Source organism: Pantherophis guttatus, chromosome 8 (assembly GCF_059756535.1).
Source record: "Pantherophis guttatus breed Tessera chromosome 8, ASM5975653v1, whole genome shotgun sequence".
In the NCBI taxonomy this organism is placed as follows: domain Eukaryota; kingdom Metazoa; phylum Chordata; class Lepidosauria; order Squamata; family Colubridae; genus Pantherophis; species Pantherophis guttatus.
In genome coordinates, this window is record NC_142070.1 from 54311673 (window position 1) to 54337627 (window position 25955).

General features: G+C 42.3%; 1 protein-coding gene across 9 annotated transcripts in view; it reads left to right on the plus strand.

Moving 5' to 3' along the window:
- Positions 1-25720, plus strand: part of LCORL (ligand dependent nuclear receptor corepressor like) — a 151221-nt gene extending 125501 nt beyond the window's left edge. For 7 of the 9 annotated variants that reach the window (XM_034442728.3, XM_034442731.3, XM_034442729.3 and 4 more), the window contains exons 7-8: positions 117-4705; positions 24926-25720. In XM_034442728.3, coding sequence (XP_034298619.1) covers positions 117-4705; positions 24926-25050 — 4714 coding nt within the window. In that variant the 3' untranslated portion in view covers positions 25051-25720. Of the gene's footprint in view, positions 1-116; positions 7089-24925 lie in introns of those variants that run through there. The other 2 variants (XM_087875205.1, XM_034442733.3) reach the window with 2 other exon arrangements.
- The last annotated feature ends 235 nt before the right edge of the window (positions 25721-25955 follow it).

Consider the following 25955-nt stretch of genomic DNA (forward strand, 5'->3'; position numbering starts at 1 on the left):
TATAAATAGAACATTTTTATAAGCTTTGAATGATACCATATTTTCATTAGGTTTTATCATATGTTCCATATTTAATTGTAATTTACTTTTTGTTTCGATCTGCTTTATGTTTTCAGTTCAAGTACAGCTGCTGGTGCAAAACTAGAGGAAACAACTAAATTGGAAAGAGGAAACTCTACTCTAAACAAGGTGTTGGCTTCCTTATGTTCATATCATTGGCATCAGACTTTAGCCATGTTGAAATTTTTCATCCAAGAATCATGTTATTCAGGTTGCAGTAGTCAACTGTCTTACCCTAAATATTCTGAGAGAGAGGAAGATGAGGTTCATATTCCAGGCTTCAGTTGTGATGACAACGTGCTGATGAAAAGGTGCCGTTCACAAAATGTAAGACCAGATAAGGATTGTTTGACATGCCACTCAATGACCCCAGACTTTGTTAACACAGTGATGAACAAAGAAAATTCTTTGCTTTGCCATCCTCATGGGTGTTGTCCCAAACAGCTACAACTGTGTAAAATCTATTCTACCCGGGCAGATTTGTATACATACCTCTTTTCAAGAGGGCAAAAAATTAATAAGGGTAGCCAAGGGCGCAGCCCTTCACCACCTCCATTGTCTCCTGTGGAAGCTGATGGGTACAATTCTCTGAAGGAATTAGCTGAAGATAACAGACCTGAAAAAACCTGTAACCAGCCTCCTTCACTGTTTCCCGCTGAACTAGAGAAAGATCAAATATATCTTGCAGAAGTGCCCAATAACCTGCAGGAAGGCATTGTAAGTGTGAATCAAGAAAATAGCCTTACAATTTCTGATAAGCTTGAAAAGGTTGAAAATGCTGATGTGTTTCAGGATTTAATGGATCGAATCAATGAGAAGTTGAAATCAATAAAAACTACTGATACAGAAATATTGGGAAAATTACTTAAGAGTGATGGGAGAATAGAAGCCGATTCTAAATTACGGAACTTCATTACATCTCTCTTACATGATGCTAAGGCCAATGATTATAATTTTACAGAATTACTGAATCAACATGATAAGCAAGTGGAAAATAAAATTATACAAACAAGATTTCGTAAACGACAAGAAACTTTGTTTGCAATGCATAGTTTTCCCAATTCATGTCTATTTAGACAAAAGTCTTTGCAAATTAAAAGAGAGTTGGCTAGCTTTGATGAAACTTTCTTAAGAAAGAAGGCAATCTCACAGAGAAAAGTTAAAAAATATACAAAAAATGACAAATACAATACATTAAAACAGCTTGATTTACAAGGCTACGAAAATAAAGATGGGACATATTCTTCTAAGTCAAAGCTTTTGCCACTAGATCAAGAAGAAACTATAGAACTACCTCTCATCAGCTCAGAAATTAATTCTGATTTTGTAACATTTGCAGCAAACAGCTCTACAATCTCTCAAACGGTTTTGGCTAAAACACAATGTGGAATTGAACTACATGTGGATCCAGCTGGTGTGAAAGGAAATTATGATAGAGGCCTGGAAAGAACCAGACATAACATTTTCTCTCCTAGATGGTGCTCTTTGTATGTAGCAAACAATTTTTTATTAAGGAAAAACATAAAATCAAAATCTGCTGCTAGCATAGAAGGGGATAAAATTCTCAAAGATTTTCAAGCTAAGTCATGTAGCAATGAAAATATAAATAAGATTATGCAGAAAACCAATCTACATGTTGTTATAAAGCGTTTGGAAGATACAATGAATATGGCTCAAAAGGCCACAGAGCCCATGTGTAATGGTTATAAAATATTGGGCAAAATGAAAGACCTTCAAAATTCTGATGCCAACAGTAAATCTAAAAGTGGCCTTATTAGCATGAGTGAAACTGGAAGTAAGGGACAACATGTGTTACCACAGAGTCATTTAACAGGTAGAAGTAGCAACAAAAATGATTTTGTGCCCAAAAAAGAAAATGTATCTTGTGAAGAAGAATATGAAAGACTTTTGAAACCCTCAATTTCCCAAGGAAATTCTCATTTGGGGGATAATTCATCAACATTGAATTACACTAGCCCTATAAAACTTATGTTCCTTTCCAAGATTAATAGCAGTGAAGGAGTCAAGTACACACTAAATGATTCATCCAAATTAAACATAGATCTTTATTCCCTTCAGGAGAAAACAAATAAGCTGTTGGGAAAACAGTTGGAGGCAAAGGATTCTGATGAAAAAGCATCTGTTAATAAATGCAGCTATAATGAAAATACAGATAAAAATAAAATAAGAACTGGTTTTCCTACAACAGTTGCCACTGTAACCAATCCTAAGCTTAAGGAAGAACCTGTGGAACAAGGCAACACTGGATCCTCCCTGAAAAGAAAACCTGGGAGACCCAAAAAAATTGGTCCCCAGGTTGTAAAACAAATTAAACGTCCGATTGGACGACCTCCCAAACCAAAAGCTGATGTGAGTAATAATGGTAGTCATAGGAAAGACTCCATTGGTGTTGCAAAAAATGCCAACTGTAACATGGAATGCCTAGAGGAAGAGAACATTTACAAAAATATTACAGTGACTGTTGTTTTTGGAAGGTCTCGAAGGATTAAGAGGTGTGTTTCAGAAAGTAACCTAAATATAGTTAAAACTGCACCAGAACCTCGCAGCTACTGCAGTGTTGTATGTGACCCTGATCAAATAACACTGAGCTCAGATGCCAGGAACAACTTGCCAAAATCTAAAATTATGCAATATTCTACAACAGAAAAGGCATCTAAATGTGGCTATGAGGATGTTAGACCACTAGAAAGCAGCCCTGTTCTACCATCTCATTGCAGCAATATCAGACCAAACCAAAAGCCTTTAAATATAATTAGAAAACCTGGTAGGCCAGCAAAAGTAAAAATATCTGGCATATCAGTGACTATTAATCAGATTTCATCTCAGGAAAGAAAAGTGTGTGTCAACAGCTGCCTGCCTCCCTTAGAGCAAGAAGCTGTGTCAGAAAGAAATGAACCATTTAAGAAGGATGCTAAGCAATGCAATAAAAGATATGATTTTAAAAACCTTCGCAATGATGAAGCAGGGAATTTTTCACCCAAGATTATCATTGCTTCAAAAAGGTCTGAAACTCATTTGAGACACTCTCTTAGAAGACCATCATTGCCTTTTGTACATTCATTAGCATCTTCTAGCTCATTTTCTTGTAAACGTGCCTTTTTGCATAAACCGTGTAAACCCTGCTTGAAAAATGGTAAAGATCACAAAGTAAAGCATTCAAAAATGCCACCCAAACATACCTCAATAAGTACAAGGGCAGACAATGCAAAAAGTAGTTCTGAGAATAGTAAATCCAGATCCGTCGGTGAAATGACTTTGGATCCCATAATTTCATCCAATTCCCTTAGATGGTGGGATCCTTCTATTTCTAATGATTCTTTGTTAAAAGAACTAAACAGTAGATATGACCAGATAACTAAGACTTGGTTGCATGTGAATGGAGAAGAATATGAGAAATGGCCATATAATGGAACATGTCATATTGAACAAGATAGTAACATTGAAGTATCAAATCCTTTGGACTCCTGCATTTTGGAACTGGAAAATTCACCTATAAGAATGCTTTTCCAGAAAAAATGCAGTATAGATGATCTATGTGCATGGTTTATGCAAACAACAGAAACACAATCACTATCACTAGTCAGAAAAGCAAATGCTCGTGATCCTTTTGAAGTAATTAGTACAAGGCAGTTCAAAATGGGAACAAGACAATATGATTGTAATACTAGTCCTTTGAGAAAGCACTTTAAAAAATTTGCACTGTCCACACCTTCAAAATCAACAGGAAAATTGCAGCTTCTACATAAAATTGTCAGATCTCAAGTCTTAAGCAAGGAGCATAGCTTCACCTTAGCTAAATTGAGAACTAAATTTGAGAACTTGCAACACGATCGATGGCAACAAGTGAAAAAACTGTATAATCATGGAACATCTGACTGGAAATCAAAAAAGAAAAACTTGCGATTCTTCTGCCAAAGTCAGTGGTTGACTAATTCAAGTAGGAAACTTAACAAAATATGTACAAGCCTTGAGAATGACCCAGTAGAAACTCAACCAACAACTTTGTTGGAATCTTACAGAATCACTTCAGCAACTGGAAATGAAATCAGAGATGCATTTATTCAACAAGATGCACAATTGTCTGACCTCAGCACAAAGTGTGACTCAGTCTCAAACTGTAGGCCAAGTAGTAAATCCATGTACAGCAATCAGCAAAGTATTGGACAAGCACATGCCCCTAATGAATGTAATGAAAGTGCATGGAGAGAGCAAACCTTTAAGGATTGTCGAATATTTTTGAAGAAAATTAATCCAGTGGATAAACAGCATGTGTTTAATAAGAACTTTGCCATCTGTACTTCAGAATCTATGGAACATTGCAGCAGCCACATCTACTCCCCAGAAAACAATGGTTGTCCTTTGAGGTCCCCCTCTGTTCAGCAGAGCATGGCTGATAATGGTGAAAGGAACAGAGGGGCTTCTAACAGAAGCAGGCATTCCAGCTTGCTTACTGAAGTCAAGAAGTCAAGCAAACGTGCCGCTTTTCAGGATGGCCCAATGGAGACCCCTAAAAAAATGAAGAAGACACAATGCAAGTTCACTGAGCTGAACAGAAAGAAAAGGAATAAGAAGCCATTATGTAGTACTGGCCAAATATCAAACTGTTACCCAAAATACCACCTGGGTAAGTTTCTTTCATCTCCCTCTCATCCCTTGACAAAATTCTATTAACTTTACATGCGCATGAAATAATTCAAGAAAAAGCTAAATATAGGAAAATAAATTTAACAAAACCAGGGCAATAGTCTGAAACTTCCCATTGCTGATCACACAGCTTAAATAGTGTTTTCAAAAGATTTTCTGTTCATTTTTATGAATACTGCATTCTGAATAGAGTCCAGAAAAGTTATGCCAGAAAAGTTTAATACATCTGAATGGGTGTCATTCACCCCAAAGGATTATTTGAGGGGGTAGAGTAGGCTTCCTTTCTGCCTCAATTGTCTGGGGGGGGGGGGGTGAGACAATTAATTATTCCAATAGCCAGTATTATGCAAAAATTATATATTTTATTATTTAATTCATAATAATTGTTAATGTATTACCAAGTTCTCCATTCTGCTGATCAGGGAAAGACTATACCACAAGGCTGAAACATATTTCTTATTGAATTGCATATTCCTTATATTTTTGGCCTATAATTTAAAAAGAGGGAAAGAAATACAGTAGGCTAAGTGCCACATTGACTGACTTGGTGATATGTGTAGATGGGATGGAAGTTCATTAAAAAAAATATGGAAAGCAAACTTTAAAAACACTACATTATGCCCAACTGGGGAAAGGACTAGTTGTTTTGCAATAAAATTTGCATCTAGTAGTGATTAAATTGAAAGTAGAATGTTCTGTCCTGTGTTTCGCTTAATGATGCTGTTAAATAAAACAATTTAAAACAGCAGTGCAAAATATCAGGTTGCTTTTGCCCTCCAGAAATAGAAGAAAAGAAATGTTGTATGGCAAGGGTCCCCAACCCCTGGGCTGTGGCCCGCTACCGGGCTTTGGCCTGTTGGGAATAGGACCCCGCGACTGGCTGGCTGGAGCGCATGTGTGCGTGCTCACGCATAGCTCAACTTGTACAAGCAGCAGGCACTCCTGCATGTGCACACCAGCCTGCTGTTTGCACAAGTTGAGCTGTGCACACCGGCCTGCCACTCATGCAATAGTGCAAGTGTTTGCGTACATACTGGCCTGTCATTTACATGGCCCAGTACTCCTCTCCCCACCCCACCCCCGATCCACCAAGCTGCAAAGGTTGGGAATCACTGCTGTATGGAGTTGATTGCCTTTTCTTTTTCTTTTCAGAAGAGCAGCAGTATTGTTTAAGCATGCAGGGTTATTAGAGGAGAGGGATATTTCAATTTGGACTCTGTCCTTCAAATACCTTAAATTCAAATCCAACTCAGGATCCCCTGTCAGAACATGGAATGCCCATGGATTTATTTCTAATGTGTACAAAGAGCTCTCTCATGACTGTCTACTTTTTTCAAGGCTAGGATTGTTAGATTGCCACCCAAAGATGGTGCCTCTTTCATTGATATCCCTGAAATTTCAACAGGATTCCAGCTGCATCTGGGCCCCATTGTATAGCCCGTTCCCCCACTTCAGCAAAAGGAAGTGGGGGGACAAGAGACCAGCAGACGCCCATGTAACTGCTACTCTGCTGCCTATATACTCTAAAATGAAAGGAGAGACAAGAACGACCTGGCCAATTTAGCCTTCACAGCTGTCAAACAAAGACAGCACCTCTTAAAAACAGATAAAAAGGTAGTTTAAGACAATACGGCTTGGCAGTGCTTCAGATTTGCTCTCCCAGAGGTTTAGATCTTGCAACTTTGGGAGACTGAGTGCTAGGCAGTGCACAAACCTCTAATAGTCATGCATCTTTCAAACAAACCAACCCTGATAACTTTTTCATAGCTTTTCATTGTTTATTTCAGTTTTTTGTTATGTTATTTTCTCTGTTGTTCAAAGTTTCCAGTACATAAGCATTTACAGAAAATATACCAACACTTAGTGGACAATTCCAAAACCATGATAACCCTGCATTCATTTTCTTTCAAAGCTGTTATAGTTGCATTATTAAGAGTTCATTTTCCTCTTCCAACAAATCACGAGGAAATGTCCACACTTCAGGGCAGTCTGTACAATGGATTCTTCAATCACAAGTGTAAGTAATTGCATGAATGTAGCACATAAGAATGTGGTCCAAATAAGACACTTCAGGCATTACCATATGGAATCCTCCTACCAAATTTTCCATATGTACAGTATTTCAAGCAAGAGAGTTTATTCTTCCATGTAGTATTTCAAAGCACTGGTGGATTATTTCTCAGGAATACTTCTGTTTTTCACACATTTTTGCTTCCAGAGATTAACAACCACAGGCATAAGCCCTTTTTATTATTATTAGCAACCTAGAATGTCATTGCATCTTAAATAAATAAGATGGACCTTGTACATGGCAGATCATAAGAAAGTTCCACTGAGTTCAATAAAACTATGTATAATAAGAAGGAATCTCTGGATTTCAGTGGCTTCCTATCCAGCATCCTTGAACATTGCACACTGGGAAAAGAACCCCGAGAAATGGCATGCGGCAAAGAAGAGACTGAGGGTTTTTTAAAGTGGGTTTTTAATTAAAATTTTAAGGGGTTTGGGGGGGGACCAGGGTGGGTTTGGGGGGATAATCCATCTGGGTCAAGACCGGGCCCTGCGAGGGGCTGTGGCAATAGGGACACAGGGTCGGATGTTAGGGAGGGGGCCGGGGCTCGACTTAGGGAGGGCTGTTCTATCAGTACTGTGAGAGGGAGGGGCAGATATGGCAGAAGCAGGGGGCCATATGTTCAGGGAGTGCACACTCGCTATCTTCGAGCGATTGCGCACTCCGGTCCCCAATGCTTTTCTCGTTCCCCAGGTTGTTCAGATCCTCAGGGCCCGAGCCTCCGGCTGATGTTGTACAACACTAGGTCCGTGGTAAATAAAGCCCCCCTCATTTACGATCTTATTCAGGAGGGGGGTGCAGACCTGGTGGGTATTACGGAGACCTGGCTGGGCTCGGAAAGGGGGGGTGCCCCTTGTTGAAGTGTGCCCGCCAGGTTTCCGGGCATTCCATCAGCCAAGGGCTCAGGGAAGGGGCGGGGTGGTGGTGGTTATTATTAATGAAAGTCTATGTCTGAGGGAGGCCACTGTTCCTCAGATAGCCGGATGTGAGTCCCTCCTTGTGAAGAGGGGGTCAGGGGGTGCAGGTGGGCCTGCTGATTGTGTATCTGGCTCCCTGCTATGCAACCGTGACCCTACCCGAGCTGCCTGACGTGATAGCCAGGGTGGCGGTTGATACCCCCAGGCTTATGGTTATGGGGGATTTCAACCTGCCATCGGTCGGTGAAACGTCTATGGTGGCTCGGGAGTTCATGGCTTCCATGATGGCCTTGGACCTGACCCAGTTAGTTTATGGCCCCCCACACACGGGGGGACACACTCTGGATCTGATTTTTATCTCTGGTCAGTGGCAGAATGATCTAGAAATAGGGGACTTAGTCACCGAGCCCTTGGCATGGTCTGATCATTCACTCCTCCAACTGGACTTTCAAACCGCTAACCCTCGCCGCAGGGAGACGGAACTGGTTAGATGGTTCCGTCTCAGGTGCCTGATGGACCCGGATAGGTTCCTGATGGAGCTTGGGCCAATCCCTGAGGCTCTGGCTCACAACTCGACTGAAGAACTAGTGGCGGCCTGGGAGAGGGGCTGGGGCTTTGGATCACGTTGTGCCTTTGCGACTCTGACCCAGCGCCGTTCTCAATTGGCTCCTTGGTTCTCTGAGGAACTGAGAGTTAGCATATAGTTCACTTAATACTGAAAACAATTCCTCTTTGTGAGAACAGACCTGTGGCAGAATTTACACCCTTGTGTACTCAGGCATACTCTTACATTAGGCAACCGCATATGCCTAATATCTGCCTCTTTGCTTGCACCAGCAACATAGCATCCCTTACACATATGTACACAAATGCACACCATTCATATTAGTTGGTATTTTCTTTCTGTCTCATTCTGTTTCATCATTTGAAAAGAGAGAGCAGGAATTTTCAGATGGTCTTGGACAAAATCTAAAATAGTTAGATTTTGATATTTTGTAGAATTGAAAGATTTTTCAAAAACCTTCAGATATCTAAAATTAAATGCTGATTAATATTCTGCCACTGTAAGAGAAGATGAAAAAAATGTTCTAAACATATTCCTGAATATGAAATGAAATGCAGAATATTATTGTAATATTCACTGACAATTTGTTATGTAAATTATTTTAAAACTATGAGAATTTATAAAAGGCAAACATGCATGGGGAAACAGCTATATAATACCTTTTGTTTCTCAACAAATTATTGCTTTTTAAGAAGTAAAACAATAGTTATGTTCTGCTGGAAGTCAACATGAAATCAGGATACTTAGGGGAACACGAAAAGGAGTAAAAAATAAATAAAAATAGGAGTCCTAACTCTGCAATTGAAGTCTTGCCCTTTAATCGTTGGATGTGATTTCCCATTTTGACTTCTTTTTTTTTACCCCAGACACCTATAGTAGGTTATACTTGTTGTGAGCTTGTTTTTTATGCCAAGAAAAATATGAATGAAGCATTAAACTGTTGGTCAGTGAAATCCTTTTTGAGTACAGATTGGAACTGGACCAGGTTTCTTCATTGAGAGTTTCTGAATCAAAGGTTTGGCCCTCACACGGAGTTCCAGTCAGAACGTTCCAGGGCTTTGAAATTTGGTGGGAGCATTGATCTATATGCATTATATCTCTCAATACCTTCCATTTTTCTTCATCCAATGTTGTGTTTTTTGGTGTTGTCCAACGTAATGAGTTCTTAAGCAGTATTGAGTCACCTTACTGAGTTTCTAGCTTAACCTTGGCTTTATGGTTTTGAAGCCTTCTTTCACGCTGGAGTAAACGTCTCCCTTTCAGCAGACATAGTTTAGCTTTATTTGCATTTTTTTTGGTGGATTCTTTCTAGAACTGGTAACCTAAACATCATATTTTGGAAGCAATCTTAAAACCTTCTGAGACATTGCATGCTTTTCAGGGGTGTCAAACTGGTGGCCCATGGGCCAGATGCATAGGCCACGCCTACTCCCAGCTCCGCAAAGGGAAAAAACATTGCAAAAGGCATTGCAAAAGGCATTGGAAGGCAGGGCTGAGGATTTCGGACAATATCTGTATGACAAAATCGCTCGGATCCGGGGGGATTTGGACTCTAACTGGGTAGTTTCAGGCAGGGTGACGAGGAACAGTCTTGAGAATGTTATCTGGGAAGAGTTTGACTCTGTGACTCCGGATGACGTGGACAGGATCTTGGGGAGACTCAGTGCGGCCACATGTTTATTGGACCTGTGTCCCTCCTAGTTAGTATTGACTTCCCGGGAGGTTACACGAGGCTGGCTCCAGGGAATTATTAACGCTTCGTTGAGTGAGGGTTACTTCCCCACTGCCTTGAAAGAGGCGGTGGTGAGGCTTCTCCTCAAGAAGCCCTCCCTGGACCTGGCAGTATTGGCCAACTACTGTCCTGTCTCCAACCTTCACTTCGTGGCGACGGTTGTTGAGAGTGTGGTCGTGCGACAGTTTCCGCAATTCCTGGAGAAAACGTCTTATCTAGATCCATTCTAGTCGGGTTTCAGGCCTGGGCATAGCACGGAAATGGCATTGGTCACGTTGGTTGATGATCTCTGGAGGGCTCGGGACAGGGATTGCTCCTCTGTTCTAGCCCTGTTAGACCTCTCAGCGGCTTTTGATACCATCGACCATGGTATCATGCTGCACCGGTTGGAAGAGTTGGGGATGGGGGGCACCGTGTTACGGTGGTTCTCCTCCTTTCTCTCTGACCGGTCGCAGTTTGTGTTGGCAGGGGGGCAGAGGTCGACCTTGAGGCCTCTCATTTGTGGAGTGCCTCAGGGGTCGGTCCTCTCACCCCTTTTGTTCAACATTTATGTGAAGCTGCTGGGTGAGATCATCCGTGGCTTTGGGGTGAAGTACCACCAGTACGCTGATGACACCCAGCTGTACATCTCCACCCCAGGCCACCCCAACGAAGTGATGTCTCAGTGCCTGGAGGCTGTGCGGATCTGGATGGGGAAGAACAGGCTCAAGCTCAACCCTTCCAAGACTGAGTGGCTGTGGTTCCCGGCATCCCTATATAGTCAGCTGACTCCATCGCTAACTATTGTGGGCGAGTCTTTGGCCCCCTCGGAGAGGGCGCACAATCTGGGAGTCCTCCTGGATACGCAGCTGTCCTTGGAGGAACATCTGACAGCTGTAGCCAGGGAGACCTTTTGTCAGGTTCGCCTGATTCGCCAGTTGCGACCCTTTCTTGATCGGGATTCCATGTGCACAGTCACTCATGCCCTCGTCACCTCTCGCCTGGATTACTGCAATGCTCTCTACATGGGATTCCCCTTGAAGAGCACTCGGAGGCTCCAACTGGTCCAGAATGCGGCCGTGTGGGTAATTACGGGAGCTGCATGGCACTCCCACATAACACCACTCCTGCGCGAGCTGCACTGGCTCCCAGTGGTCTTCCAAGTGCGCTTCAAGGTGTTGGTTACCACCTTTAAAGCGCTCCATGGCATAGGACCTAGTTATCTTCGAGACCGCCTGCTGCTACCGACAACCTCCCATCGACCCGTGCGCTCCCACAGAGAGGGCCTCCTCAGGGTGCCATCAGCCAAACAATGTAGGCTGGTGACCCCCCAGGGGGAGGGCCTTCTCTGTGGGGGCACCTATCCTATGGAACCAGCTGCCCCCAGAGATAAGGAGAATCCAAGACCTCGGTGCCTTCCGCCGTGCCCTTAAAACTTTCTTTTTTCAGCAAGCCGGGCTGGCTTAACATATTTTTAAATATTTTAATTGGTTTGTCTTTTTAAACTGGGCCAAATTAATATATATTTTTTTTAATTGTTTTTAATGCTTGTATTGTATGTTTTTATTTGGCTGTACACCGCCCTGAGTCCCTCGGGAGAAGGTGCGGTATATAAATTTGAAATAAAATAAAAATAAATAAAAATAAAATGTCATATGATGGCAACGTGATGCCGCAAGTTTGAACCCGTGGTTTAGATCAGGGGTCTCCAACCTTGACAACTTTAAGCCTGGAGGACTTCAACTCCCAGAATTCTGGGAGTTGAAGTCCGCCAGGCTTAAAATTGCCAAGGTTGGAGACCCCTGGTTTAGATCATATATCTATGGCTTTTGTCTTCCCATTCCATTTGCTGCTGTTCCAAACTCCCAGAGAACCACTGGTCGCTACTTCACAAGGACCCTTTCAAACATCGCTGGGATATAGTGCCAAGAGTATGTCCTACTAACAGAAGTAGAGTTGGTTGTCTGAATTGATTAAAAGAAGTGCTTCAAAATGCAACAGCATATATGAAAAACATTTTTAAAACTTTTCAAACCAGCCATAGCTTTCTGCAGGCTCATGCAGTTGTTTGAAAGCTGCTCTATCTTGGCAGTTGTGTCCCTGCCCATCTAACTTGCTACACTAGGGCAAACGTTCAGTGCTTTTCAGTATTCAAATCAGTCCTGACCCATTTTGATCAGGCCTCATCTGCCTGGTCCATTTGTCAACAATTGAATGTATCTACCCCCTTGACATTAACATTGAAAAATCCTCACCATCTTCTCTAGTAAAACAAGGCCAGCCAAGTCAAAGCCTTCCTCTTTACCACAAGCTCCCTATCTTCAGACACTCACTGAACATCAACAGCAGAATCATACCGTCACAATCAAACCCAGCACTGCCACACTTTAGACTCAATTTCAGATGCACCTAATGTATCACTATATCTAACTGAACTCAAGCATGGAAAGGCCCCTGCTTTCTCTCTATCCTAGGATCAAGTGGTCACTGCTATAGTGCTCTCATTTATACAAACTTCCAAAATGTTTGTCCTTTACACACCATTGCCTATGGAGGTTCTGACTACTGATGCCTTCATACTGGGCAAAATGTCCTCTGCCCTTCCATTCTGGATAGTTCTTGTAACAGTCATATCAACACATACAAGCTCCTTGAGGTTTTCAAGATGGCATACGTTACTTCCAAACTGTATCACTCCATTAACAAACAAGGTAGTACAAAGTTGGCCTCAGTACTGCAATTCAACCTTCAACTGTGGAACTGAAGTCACTGTTTATCAACAATGATATTTTAGGACATGTGGTGGGAGGTCCAGTGGGCATCTACAGACACCATCTCCCATATTTGTGTCCAATATAATCTAAATTTAGTCTGAGGAGTTCCAGCAAGGGTGATCAGGTGCTACACAGCTGTCTTCATATGGCCCTTCTTTTCAGATTATTTTCTGAGTTGTGATAGGCTGTATTGGGCTTGATCCTGCAGACTCCATCCTCTAATTAAATACATTTTAATCTTTCTCCTACACTGAAGTAATGGGAACTAACCTTGTCCTAGCTCTCAGTCTGTTTGACAACTCGTGCATCTTCCTGTTGATTGCAGGTATCTTTAAACACAGAGATAAAAATTTAACGATTGCATTGGTACCCTCCATATTCTTTGCTGGTACTGACATGGAACTTCTTGTTCATTTTTCTGAGTTGATGACTTCCCTATTTGAGCTTCTGAGCTGCTTGACTATAAACATTCACCAACTTCTCTTCCATGGGTATCATAAAATATGACCTTACAGGTAAATGGGGGAGTTTTGTGCATTGCAAGCAGCTCCTTGCCTCTCCTTGACTATGTATAGAGGCAGGTTGATTTTGTGCCCTGATGTATTCTTTTAGTCCAAGGTTGTTTTAGGTTTTTTTTTAATCTGCCACAGTAGGCTTTATTCACAGGCTTCCTTTGTGAGAGCAACCATTTCCTCTAACTTTATGAGAGCTAATATTTTCCAGGTAAGCAGCAAATTGATCATATTTGTTAATGACTGAGTTGGCAGTAAGGAACTGGTTACTTCTATGTCATTAAGCTTCTTTAAGTGCAATTCAAAGAACCCGTTCTCTGCTGGTTTTTTCTGCCAGGCAGTGCTATATTTTCAAGAAAAAAGTAAACACAAATTGCAAATCATTTCTTTGGATTTCCTGCCAAGACCTAATGGCATAAATAAATTCCAGAGTTCTTTTTAGAGCTCCTTCTGACCTTCACATGAAGATTCCATTGGGGAGGATCTCCCCATTTCTACACTAGCAATTTATACCCATTTATTTAGCCATGGCTGAGACAGTCTAAAATATATCTTCATTTCTGTAAAATGGCACTGCCATATTCAGATCAGTGAACCTGGCCCAAATAATTATTCCTAATAAATGTAAATGTAGTAAATGTAAGGATTGCCTCTCCTTCCAACTTAAGAAAGTAAAAACTCTTGAGTAAAAGTAAAAACTATTTCAAAAGAAACCTTTTTATTAAATAAAAGGGACAGCAATGAAGTCAAAGCAAGGTCGAATACCCTTAGACAAGACAAGTAGGATTAAAGCAGTAGTGACCCTTCTCTTAAGCCAGAATGCAGATTTTAGCCAATACACAAGTGTGAAGATGTTTTCTTTACTAGCTGCCCTGAGAACCCGAATAAACATGTATTCACATTGTTATCCTTTAAAGTGAACAGCCCACATGGCTGTCATAAACATTCCTCCACGTTAAGGGGATCTCAGGGCTCTTTGGCACCAGGATATAAGTTGTAAAATATCTGTTGACACAGGCAATGCTAGTAAATTGAATCCAAGTCTCCCCCTTCTCCCAATTGAATGGCAGTATCACTTTTAGGGATCTGACATGCCACCTTCCTTAGAAAACAAAAGGGTCCACCTGTAAAAAACAAATATAAACAAAATTTCATGATAGTATACTAACAAGGTTTGTTAGGGTATTGGGAGTTAAATTTTCTCAGTAAGGTAGGAGCCCTGACATGGTGTTTAGCGACCCATTCGTTGTGGGCTGATGGTAAATGTTTCCAAGTGACTAAGTATTGGATTTTCCCTCTGTGGATCCTAGAGTCAAGGATTTCCTTGATTTCAAAGTGTTGTTCACCTTCAGTCATGATGGGAACAGGTGATGTAGATGCAGATGGTCTGAGGGATGAGATTACTTCTCGCTTGAGGAAACTAATGTGGAATACTGGGTGGACTTGCCTGAGTGTCTTTGGAAGGAGTAGTTCAACTGCAACTGGATTGATGACTCTAGTGATGGGGAAAGGTCCAATGAAATTTGGCCCTAGTTTCTTTGATGGTTGTAATGATTTCAGGAATTTTGTAGATAAGTATACTCTGTCTCCAACATGAAAAGGTTTAGGTTCCATCCTTTTCTTGTCAGCTTGAATTTTAAAGCCTCTCTAGCTTCCTTTAAGGCTAATCTAACCACTGGCCATGTGTTTTGCAAGTTATCCATCCACTCCTTAAGTGAGGGGATGGTGGGTTCTTCTGTGGGTAGTTCAGGCACGGGACTGAAATCCTGGCCTGTCGCTACTCTAAAAGGGGTAAAACCAGTGCTAGAGTATACAGCATTATTAAACACAACTTCAGCAAACGGTAAAAGTTCGGTCCAATTATTCTGTTGAAAATTAATAAAACTTCTTAAATATTGTTCTAGCACCAAGTTCAAACATTCAGAATTACCATTAGTACACGCATGGTGAGAGGAGCTCAATCCCGGCCAGTACCAAGTAAGTCCAAAAATGCCCTCCAAAATTTGGAGGTGAATTGAACCCTTCTGTCAGAGATGATCCTTTGTGGAGCTCCATGAAGTCGATAAATGTGTATTAGGAATAATTTGGCTAAACTTTTAGCAGATGGGATCTTTTGGCAAGGTATAAAATGTGCCTATTTTGAAAACAGGTCTGTCATGACCCAAATAACAGTATTTCCCTCACTGTTTGGCAATTCTACAATGAAATCCATAGTAATCTCTCTCCATGGCCCTGAAGGGTCAGCTACTTTCTGCAATAGACCTGGGGTTTTCCCCTGACGTCTTTTTGCTGCTGCACAAATGGGACAGCTAGCTACATAGCTTTCTATGTCCTTTTTTAGTAATGGCCACCAAAATTGTCTTTTAATTAGGTGTAAAGTTTTCACAAACCCAAAATGTCCAGCTAATCTGGAGTTGTGGCACTTTACCATTAAGCGTAGTCTTTGGCTGGCTGGAACATACAACTTCCCTCCCACCCAAGCCAAGTCTTCTTTCATCAGACAGCTGGATTTGTTATTCAAAAACCATTCATCAGTAGCCAATGCTTGTTTAAAAGTTTGGGTGGTATCACTGTCCGTCAATGTTTCTTTTTTTGCCTGGGATCTGGTGATTACTTTAGCGGCTAGTTGATTGTTTTGTACTATGGGTTTGATTACGTCTGACTTTGCACTATTGTATTGCGGTTTTCTGGATAATGCACCTGCCAGAAAGTCCCCCCCCCCCACCGGAGGTATTTTAGAATAAAATCAAACCGTTTAAAGTACTGAGCCCATCGTACTTGTTTTGGGAAGAGTTTCCTTGGGATCTTTAGGGCTTCTAAATTTTTATGATCAGTCCAGACTTCAAAAGGGCACTGTTAAACAGGTTAACAGTGCCCAACGAACTGCATAAGCCTCTTTCTCCCAAATGGCCCACCTTTGCTCAATCTCATTCAACTTTTTGGATATGTAAGTGCATGGTTGTGCATGGTCTTGCTCATTTTTCTGAAGTAGGACTGCTCCTATTGCCACATCGCTGGCATCTGCTTGTATAACAAATTGTTTCTCGGTGTCCGGGTGTTTTAGAATTGTTTCTGCTGAGAACAGCCGTTTAAGTTTTTCAAATGCTGCCTGGCATTCCATAGTCCAGTTCAAAGGCTGCTTCGGTTTAGGGTTGCCCTCCCCCTTCATTTTTAAGAGCTTGGTAATGGGGAGGGCAATCTGAGCGAAAGTGGGGATAAACTGGCAGTAAAAGTTGGCAAACCCAGGAAGCTTTGTAACTGTTTATGCATGCATGGAAGTTTCCAATCAAATACAGCCTGCAGTTTTTGAGGGTCCATTTCTACGCCCTGGTGTGAAATGCGGTACCCCAAATAGTCAATCATCTCTTGGTGGAATTCACATTTAGAAAGCTTAGCATAATGTTTGGCAGAGCGGAGTTTGTTTAAAACCGCCCTGACTAGTTTTACATGTTCTGCTTTGGTCTCGGGATAGATTAAAATGTCGTCCAAATAAACCAGGACCCCCTTATATAAATGCTGATGCAGCACTTCATTTATTAACTGCATAAACACTGCAGGGGTTCCTTGTAACCCAAAGGGAAGCATCTTGAATTGGTAGCACCCAAGGGGGGTGTTAAACGCCATTTTCCACTCGTCCCCCTCCTTAATTCTGACACTGTAGTAAGCCTCCCTTAAGTCTAGCTTTCCCTTTAGCGAGGTGTGCTAGCATATATTTCATAAGGGGGAGAAGATACATGTTCTCCACACTGATCGGTTCAGGTTTCTAAAATCAATACAGAGACGTTTTGAGCCATCTTTTTTTTCTCTAAATAACACTGGAGCTGCGATTTTTGGTTGGGCTAGCTCAATGAAACCTCAATGCTGGGTTTTTCTCAATAAATGTTTTCAGTTCTTCCAATTCCCTTGGTGACATGCTGTACATCTTGGGTTTAGGGAGTTTAGTGCTGGGTAAGATTTCTATTGCACAGTTGGTGGCGCAGTGGGGAGGGAGCTTGTCTGAGGCTTTTTTGCTAAAAATTTCAGCCAAATCCTTGTATTCTATGGGTATGCCCTCAGTTGGCATGGCATGACTAGGCATGGCTATTTCTCGGTTGTCTGCCCCCTTGGTTCCTTTATGTGAATTCTCAGCAAAAGTCACGTGCATCTGACATTTTATGATGCCTTGTTTCCAATTGATTTTGGGGTTCCATTTTTTCAGCCATGCAAGGCCCAAAACTAACGACCATTCCATGCCAGGTACCACTATAAATGTAAGTATTTCCTCATTGTTTCTGATGCCTATATGTAGAGGCTCAGTGGCAAAAGAAGCTGGCTTCCCCCCTGCTATTGATCTATCTAGTTGGCAGAAAGCGATGGGGTTTTTCAGCTTTCTTATGTTAATCCCCAACTTCCCTACTAGGGTTGGGCTGATCAAACAACAGGTACACCCTGAGTCCACTAGAGCAGAGATATTTATCTCCCTGTCCCGGTTTGGGATAAATAGTCTTAAGGGGAGGGTAAGCAGTTTAATTGGTTTGCTTACCAGTGGTTCGTCTTCTGGATCGCTTTCAAATGAGTGTAATTTCTCCTGCTGAGATGCCAGGGTTTCCTCCTCAAAGAGGGGGGGATGGAAATTCTACGATCTCCCTGCTCCTCAGGGCAGTCTCCTTCCCATGCTGGCCAGGTTTTGCAGGTTTCCCCCCCCGGTGGGGGTGGGCGGTTCCAGGCGGGTGTTTGTGAACAACACTCTGCAGCTCACTGCCCCTCTTTTCCACACTTGAAACAGGCTGAGGATTTTGGAGAAAATGCAGTTTGTGGTTTGAGGGGCTCTTGCTTCCATTGGGGTGGGGATTTCTTCCATGCTCACCCTGCTCGGTACTGGTTTCTGGCCATATCGATCTCAGCTTCTTTGGCGGTGATGTACCACCACTCATGTAGGTGATTCGGTGCACCTCGGGCCACACAGGCATTGTATAGATCATCACTCAGCCCATCCTTGAAACAACTCACTAAAATATCTTCTGGCCAGTTCACACAACACGTGAGGTCCTGGAATTCTTCAGTATACTCTGCTACTGGCCATCGCCCCTGCCTCACCACCTTAATGCAGTCACATGCTTTGAGATCTGCTAGTGGGTCCTCAAACCGTATATGCAAGGCCATCATGAAACCGTCAAAATCCTGCAGTTCTGGTGCATTGGCATTATGCAGGGTCACCATCTATCTGGCAGTGGCACCCTCTAGGGTTAGGGTTACAACTCGCACTCAGGATCCTTGGGTTTGGAAATCACACCTGTACTCTTGCATATAGGTGAGCACGTGTGCCACAAAGAATCCTAATTACTGTGGATTCCCATCAAACCTTACCCCAAGGGAGGGAGTTTCTCTTTCCAGTTGCGGGACTCGGGGCTGGTTGGGGATGGGCGCTGGTGTGCCTGCTGCCTGGAGGGGAGGGTTTTCTGGGTCTTCTCCCGCTGCTGCTGCGTCATCTGCTTGATTGGCGGGCTCCAGAAGGGGGGTGCCTCCCCTGGCATCAGCCCTTTCAACGTTCTTTGGTTGTCATCCTGACTCCCCTCAGATGTTGAGTTTTTCCAAAGTTTCCATCACCAATTGGGTTATATGCCTCTTCAGACAATCCTCCCTCAGTGGTGCTTCAGTTAGTTCCCTCTGGTCAGCAAGGGCTTCTAGTTCCAGTTTCCACCCCGGTTTTCGGTTGTCACAGCTGAGAGTGACTCCTCTGGTTCTCTCATCCCAGCTATCTTTCTTTCCGATGCCAATTAACCAGCAGGGCTTTTCAGGATTCTCCAGGGTTACCTCATCCTCTCCGATGAGGTGTATGAAACAGGCATCTGACTGGGTGGTGGTTGCTCTTTCCCCCCACCATTTGGCTTCTCCCAGTTCTCTACTTCATTCAGACATGGTTTGCAAGGTCCCCTCAGTAGAGCGAAGATTGCTTCTCTGGGTTGACCATTTTGCAGACCTTGCTTTCTATAAGGATTGCCTCTCCTTCCAACTTAAGAAAGTAAAAACTCTTGAAACGTAGTACTTCAAAAGGAACCTTTTTATTAAGCAGAAGGGACAGCAATGGAGTCAAAGCAACTTCTGAATATCCTTAGGCAAGACAAGTAGGATTAAAGCAGTAGTGACCCCTCCCTTAAGCCAGAATGCAGATTTTAGCCAATACACAAGTGTGAAGATGTTTTCTTTACTAGCTGCCCTGAGAACCCGAATAAATATGTATTCACATCATTATCCTTTAAAATGAAACAGCCCACATGGCTGTCATAAACATTCCTCCATGTTAAGGAGATCTCAGGGCTCTTTGGCACCAGGATATAGGTTGTAAAATATCTGTTGACACAGGCAATGCTAGTAAATCGAATCCAAGTCTCCCCCTTCTCCCAATTGAATGGCAGTATCACTTTTAGGGATCTGACACATAGAGGCAAATATAATATCTTAATTCTTTTAGTTGGTTGCATCCATTTGCTCTAGTTTGGCTTTCAAAACTTCTAATCCAGATTAACATGGAATTGATTATAAATGAACTCAAATCTTTATTTTGACTGGCAATACTCATTTTTGTAATAAAGTCAAGTCAATACCCTTTTGTATAAAGGTAGTTTTATTTATTTTATTTTATTTTATTTCTATACTGCCCTTCTCCTGCGGGACTCAGGGCGGTGTACAGCTGAGATAAAACATTGCATATAAAATTTAAAAACAGTTTAAAAAACAATTAAATAATTTCGGCCCAAGATTTAAAAACAACCCAATTAAAACCGAATTCAATTAAAACTGAGAGGATGAGATCAAGCCAGCCCGGCTAGATGGAATAGGTGTGTTTTCAGGGCCCGACGAAAAGTTCGGAGGTCTGATATCGTGCGTATCTCAGGGGATAGGTCATTCCAGAGGGCAGGTGCTGCCACAGAGAAGGCTCTCCCCCTGGGGGTCGCCAGCTGGCACTGTCTGGCTGACAGCACCCTGAGGAGGCCCTCTCTGTGCGAGCGAACCGGTCAGTGGGAGGCTATTGGCGGCAGAAGGCGGTTTCGCAGATACCCCGGCCCTAAGCCATGGAGCGCTTTAAAGGTGGTCACCAACACCTTGAAGCGCACCCGGAAGACCACAGGAAGCCAGTTCAGCTCACGCAGGAGAGGTGTCATGTGTGAGCGCCCCGTCGCTCCCATAATCCCCCGCGTGGCCGCATTCTGGACTAGCTGTAGCCTCCGGGTGCACCCCAAGGGGAGCCCGATGTAGAGAGCATTGCAGTAGTCCAGGCGGGAAGTGACGAGTGCTTGAGTGACCGTGCGTAGGGAGTCCCGATCCAGAAAGGGGCGCAACTGGTGTATCAGGCGAACCTGATAAAAAGCCCTCCTGGCCACGGCCGCCATGTGCTCTTCTAAAGACAGCCGTGCATCCAGGAGGACGCCTAAGTTGCGAGCCCTCTCCGTGGGGGCCAGTGATTCGCCCCCAATAGCCAGCGATGGCACCAGCTGGCTATATCGGAACGCCTGAAGCCACAGCCACTCGGTCTTGGAAGGGTTGAGTTGGAGCCTGTTTCTCCCCATCCAGGGCCGCACGGCCTCCAGGCACTGGGACATCACTTCAAGGGCATCGTTGGGGTGGCCTGGAGTGGAGATGTACAGCTGAGTGTCGTCAGTGTACTGATGGAATCTCACCCAGCGGCTTTACATAAATGTTGAACAGAAGGGGCGAGAGGACCAACCCTTGTGGCATCCCACAAGCAAGGCGCCTCGGGGTCGCCCGCTGCCCCCCTGTCAACACAGATTGCGACCCGTCAGAGAGGTAGGAGGAGAACCACCACAGAACGGTGCCCCCCACCCCCAGCCCCTTCAACCGGCAGAACATGATACCGTGGTCGATGGTATCAAAAGCCTCTGAGAGATCTAACAGGACCAGGATAGAGGAACAACCCCTATCCCGAGCCCTCCAGAGATCATCCACCAACACGATCAATGCCGTTTCCGTCCTGTGTCCAGGCCGGAAGCCGGACTGGAGCGGGTCTAGATAGACAGCTTCATCCAGGTACTGGGGAAGCTGCCGCGCCACCACACTCTCAACAACCTTTGCAACGAAGCGAAAGTTGGAGACTGGACGATAGGTAGCCAATACATCCGGATCCAGAGAGGGCTTCTTGAGGAGGGGCCTCACCACCGCTTCTTTCAAAGCAGCCGGCAGGACCCTCTCACTCAGAGAAGCGTTAACAATCCTCTGGAGCCAGCCTCGTGTAACTTCCCGGGAAGCCAGTACCAACCAGGAGGGACACGGGTCCAATAAACATGTGGTCGCGTTCAGCCGTCCCAGGATCCTGTCCACGTCCTCGGGAGCCACAGGATCAAACTCCTCCCAGACCTGCCTCAGTCATCCCATCAAGACCTGCCTCAGTCATCCCGTCCGGACTTACCCAGTCAGAGGCCAGGCCTTCCCAAATCTGAGCGATCTTGTCATACAGATACTGCACAAAATCCTCAGCTTGACCCTGCAGTTAATGAAGATGCGGAGAGAAACTAATCTAGGTCAAGATAAAGGTTCAGTTTGACAGTAATTGTACCAAGATTACAGCAAGAGATCCATCCATATAGCTCCTTATTATGTTTGGTTAAAAAGATTTGAAGACACTCATTCCTCCTTGTGTTGCTTCCCTTCACCAAAAATGAGTCTCCCTGTTGGATACATCTCATTTTCTTTCCCTGTTTTCTTCTGCTCATGCTGCATTCCATGACAATAAAACAGCCTCAGCTTCAAGTATCTATACTTTATATAAAGTGGGCATAGATATAATTGTACTGACTACATAAATATTAAGGAAATTGTTTCAGTATTGAATTTAATCCAGGGAGATGGGTGGTTTAGAAATACGAAATAAATATATATGTTACTGAATTCAGAAGGATTTATTTGTAAACTGTATTTAGGATTGAAGCTTTTCAGCATTTGAGGGTTCTAGATGTTCATTTTCTGGACATTAGTGTAATCTATTTGATGTTTCAGATGTTCTACTGATCAGTATACCCCAATTCATATTTGATAATTGCAGTCAGGAGGAGGTTGAATAGTAAAAACTGGAGACATCTGTCAATTTGACCTATATTCTATTCAGTTTATCATTGATTGTATATAATCTCTTACTACTCAGGGCATGTCTGCCCCCCTTATTGTAACACTTTTCTCTCTGTTAATGTAATTTCTTTTTTGAAAAAGAAATCATGCCTCATGATACACTTTCAAAAGATACCTGATATTAATACCCATTATGTCACTGTGTAAGCAGTGTAAATTGATTGGTGCCTATGGAGTTCTCTTTCCCATCTAATTACTTTTTCAAAGATACCTTTTTCATTTATACAAAGAAAACTGACCTGCTGATTAGTTTCCATTTCTTCTTGTCTTGTCTTTCTACTCTTTCCAGTCTCAACATTTTTTTATATAATATGGTGACCAAAACTGGATGCAATATTCTAAGGCTTTATAAAGTGGTACTAATATTTAATGTGATTTTGATTCTATCTCTCTGTTAATGCAACCTAGGATTAGGTAAATATGACCTGTTGGCTCATATTTAAGTGATTGTCCACTAGGATTCCAAGATACCTCTCACAGTTACTGCTATTGAACCAAGTTTCACTTAATCTGCACTTGTACACTTGGTTTTTCTTGCCTAAGTGTAAAACCTTACTTTTCTCTACGTTGAATTTCATTTTAACAGAAGAATAGAGTTGGAAGGTACCTTGTAGGTCATCTAGTCTAGTTTAATCCCCTGCCCAAGCAGGAGACCCTACACCATTTCTGACAGAATGGCAATCCAGCTTCTTCTTGAAAGCTTCCAGTGATGAAGCTCCCACAACTTCTGAAGGCAATCCATTGATTGATTGTTCTCACACAAAATTTCTCCTTATTTCTAGGTTGAATCTCTCCTTGATCAGTTTCCATCCATTATTCCTTGTCTGGCCTTCAGGTGCTTTGAAAAATAGTTTGACCCCCTCCTCTCTGTAACAGCCCCTCAAATACTGGAACACTGCTATCATGTCTCCCTTGATCCTTCTCTTCGCTAACTAGCCATGCCCAGTTCCTGTAACCGTTCTTCATATGTTTTAGCCTCCAGTCCCCTAATCATCTTTGCTGCCCTTCTCTGCACTCTTTCTAAAGTCTCAACATCTTTTTTATAGTATGGTGACCAAAACTGGATGCAGTATTCTAGGTGTGGTCTTACTAAGGCTTTATAGAGTGGTATTAGCATCTCACTTGAACTTAATTGAATCCCTCTGTTAATGCAATTTAGGATTGCATTAGCTTTTTTGGCTGCCGGTGCACATTGTTGGCTCATATTTAATTGGTTGTCCACTAAGACTCCAAGATCCCTCTCACAGTTACTACTATTAAGCCTGGTTTTTCCCAATCTAGTATCATTTGCAAATTTGATAAGTTCCCCTTCTATTTCCTCATCTAAATAATTTATGAAGATATTGAGAGTATTGGACCTAAGACGGAACATTGTGGTACCCCACTGCTTGTAGACATAATACAGTTAAGGACTACTCATTGAGTACGGTTATAAAATCCATCTGATGGTAATGCTATCTATCCCACTTTTTTTAGCTTACCAAGAAGTAGGTATTTTGTTAGATATGGCCCAGTGTTCAAGTCTGTCGAGATCCATCTGGATTTATCTTTAGTCTATCTTCTGGGGTATTGGCTATTCTTGCCACTTTAGTGTTGTCTGCAAATTTGATGAGCTCCCCTTCTATTCCCTCATCTAAATCATTTATGAAAATGTTGAAGGGTACTGGGCCTAAAACAGAACCTTGGGGTACCTCACTGCTTACTTCCCTCCATGTAGATGTAGTTGCAACCTGCATACATGTTGAGTGAAGTTTGTCAGCCGGTTACAAATCCATCTGATGGTGATGCTATTTATCCCACATTTTTCTAGTTTACCAACAAATTATTTGTGGTCTACTTTGTCAAATGTCAAATGTCTTACTGAAATCCAAGTATGTAATGTCCACTGCATTTCGCTGGTCCACTAATGTAGTCAAAGAATGAAATAAGATTTGTTTGACATAATCTGTTTTTGACAAACCTGTATTGGCTTCTGGTTATAACTTTGCTTGCTTCTAGGCGTTTTCATTAGGTACCCTCTACAGTTTACTTTTTTTTTTTTACATTCCTCCCCACACAACATTGTTCACTCAGAACACAGAGCAAACTATTTAGACTTTTTATTTAAATTCATTGTGATTTAAGATGAGTTGTACTATATATTCATGCACCTTAGTTAATAAACAGGTGACAATTACTCTTGGCATCATCTTACAGTTTTATAAATATTCCCAATGAAAAAAGTGAGTTTTGGCCATCTAGACAGGTTTTGCCATTGATGTCAGTAGGAGAAATAAAAGCATGCTTAAATTTCTGATTAAAATCTCTGTCTTTGAAAAGGTTGGAACTGTGCTAAATTGCAACTACATTTCTTTAAGAAAAAACCTGCATTGAACAGAAGTTATAAATACATTATTCTCAATTAAACATTATTCTCAATTAAAGTTATAAATACATTATTCTCAATTTGTATCATCTCAACTTTTCCTGCCAGATTTGTAATGTGAAGAGATTGCAAATTAGGTTATCATGGCATCTTCCTTTCTTTTAGGTCCTCTTAAACCTGTTGGGCTGCCTTTGCTGGGTGGACTTGCTAGCAGAGCTGTTGAATTCTCCATGATCCCATTCCAATTGCCTCTCCATGGAAGCTCTCAAGTAAATCCCATGAATTGTTAAAATGAATTCATCTGTCATCATCCCAGAGAAGCATGCAGTACTGTGAATGATTGTCAAACTGAGCAAGTCATTGCTGTACTAACTAAACAAAACTGCTTTGAAGAGCTAAAAACTCAAACTCCTTTCTGGAGGTTGCATTTAATTGAAATTGTTGCAATATGAGCTAAGAGTTATTTCTGTTGATGCACAAATTAGTGACAAACTTGCATATAGGATGGTGTCCGTGTTGATGTGAAGGATCTAAGGACTGGTTCCTTGGGACGTGCCTATCAAAATATCTCAAGAATGCTAACCATTCCAATCATATGGTTGCATATTGACTTCCAAATGTTATCCCCACCCCCAGTGAGTAATAGTACAATGGAACTTCTTTTCTCTTTATTTGTGACAAGTTGCATGCATGTTAAGATATCCATCTTAAGATTCAACAAAGAAGACTAAAAGGGAATCCATTTTGCAGAATATATCAAAGCAAATTCAGAAACCTTGGCATTGCCTTATTTTTCCATTATAATTTGCAGAGTGTCCTAAAAACTGCCCCTCCGGTGGACAGCACAAGTGATAATTTGTCCTTGAGGCCCTGTATTTTATCTGAAATAGGCTTACAGGGATAATGAGTTACCAAGAGCAAGACAGGCATTAGCGTTCTGGGAAAAAAAAGAAGAGAAAACTAATATAAGACCTAAAGTCTAGAGAAACATTTAGCACAGTTATGGATGAGGTTTCTCCAGCCTAAAGTTCAAGCCAAGAGATTCAATGAGTTCAAATGAACATTATGATAACTTTCTCTTGGTATGTTGCAGCCTATTTCTGCAATAGGCAGTGGCAGCCTGTTTCTATTTTCAGATTTCTTTTGTTACATCAGAGTTCTAGAAAGTATAAGATACAATTGGAAGGTGCTAGAT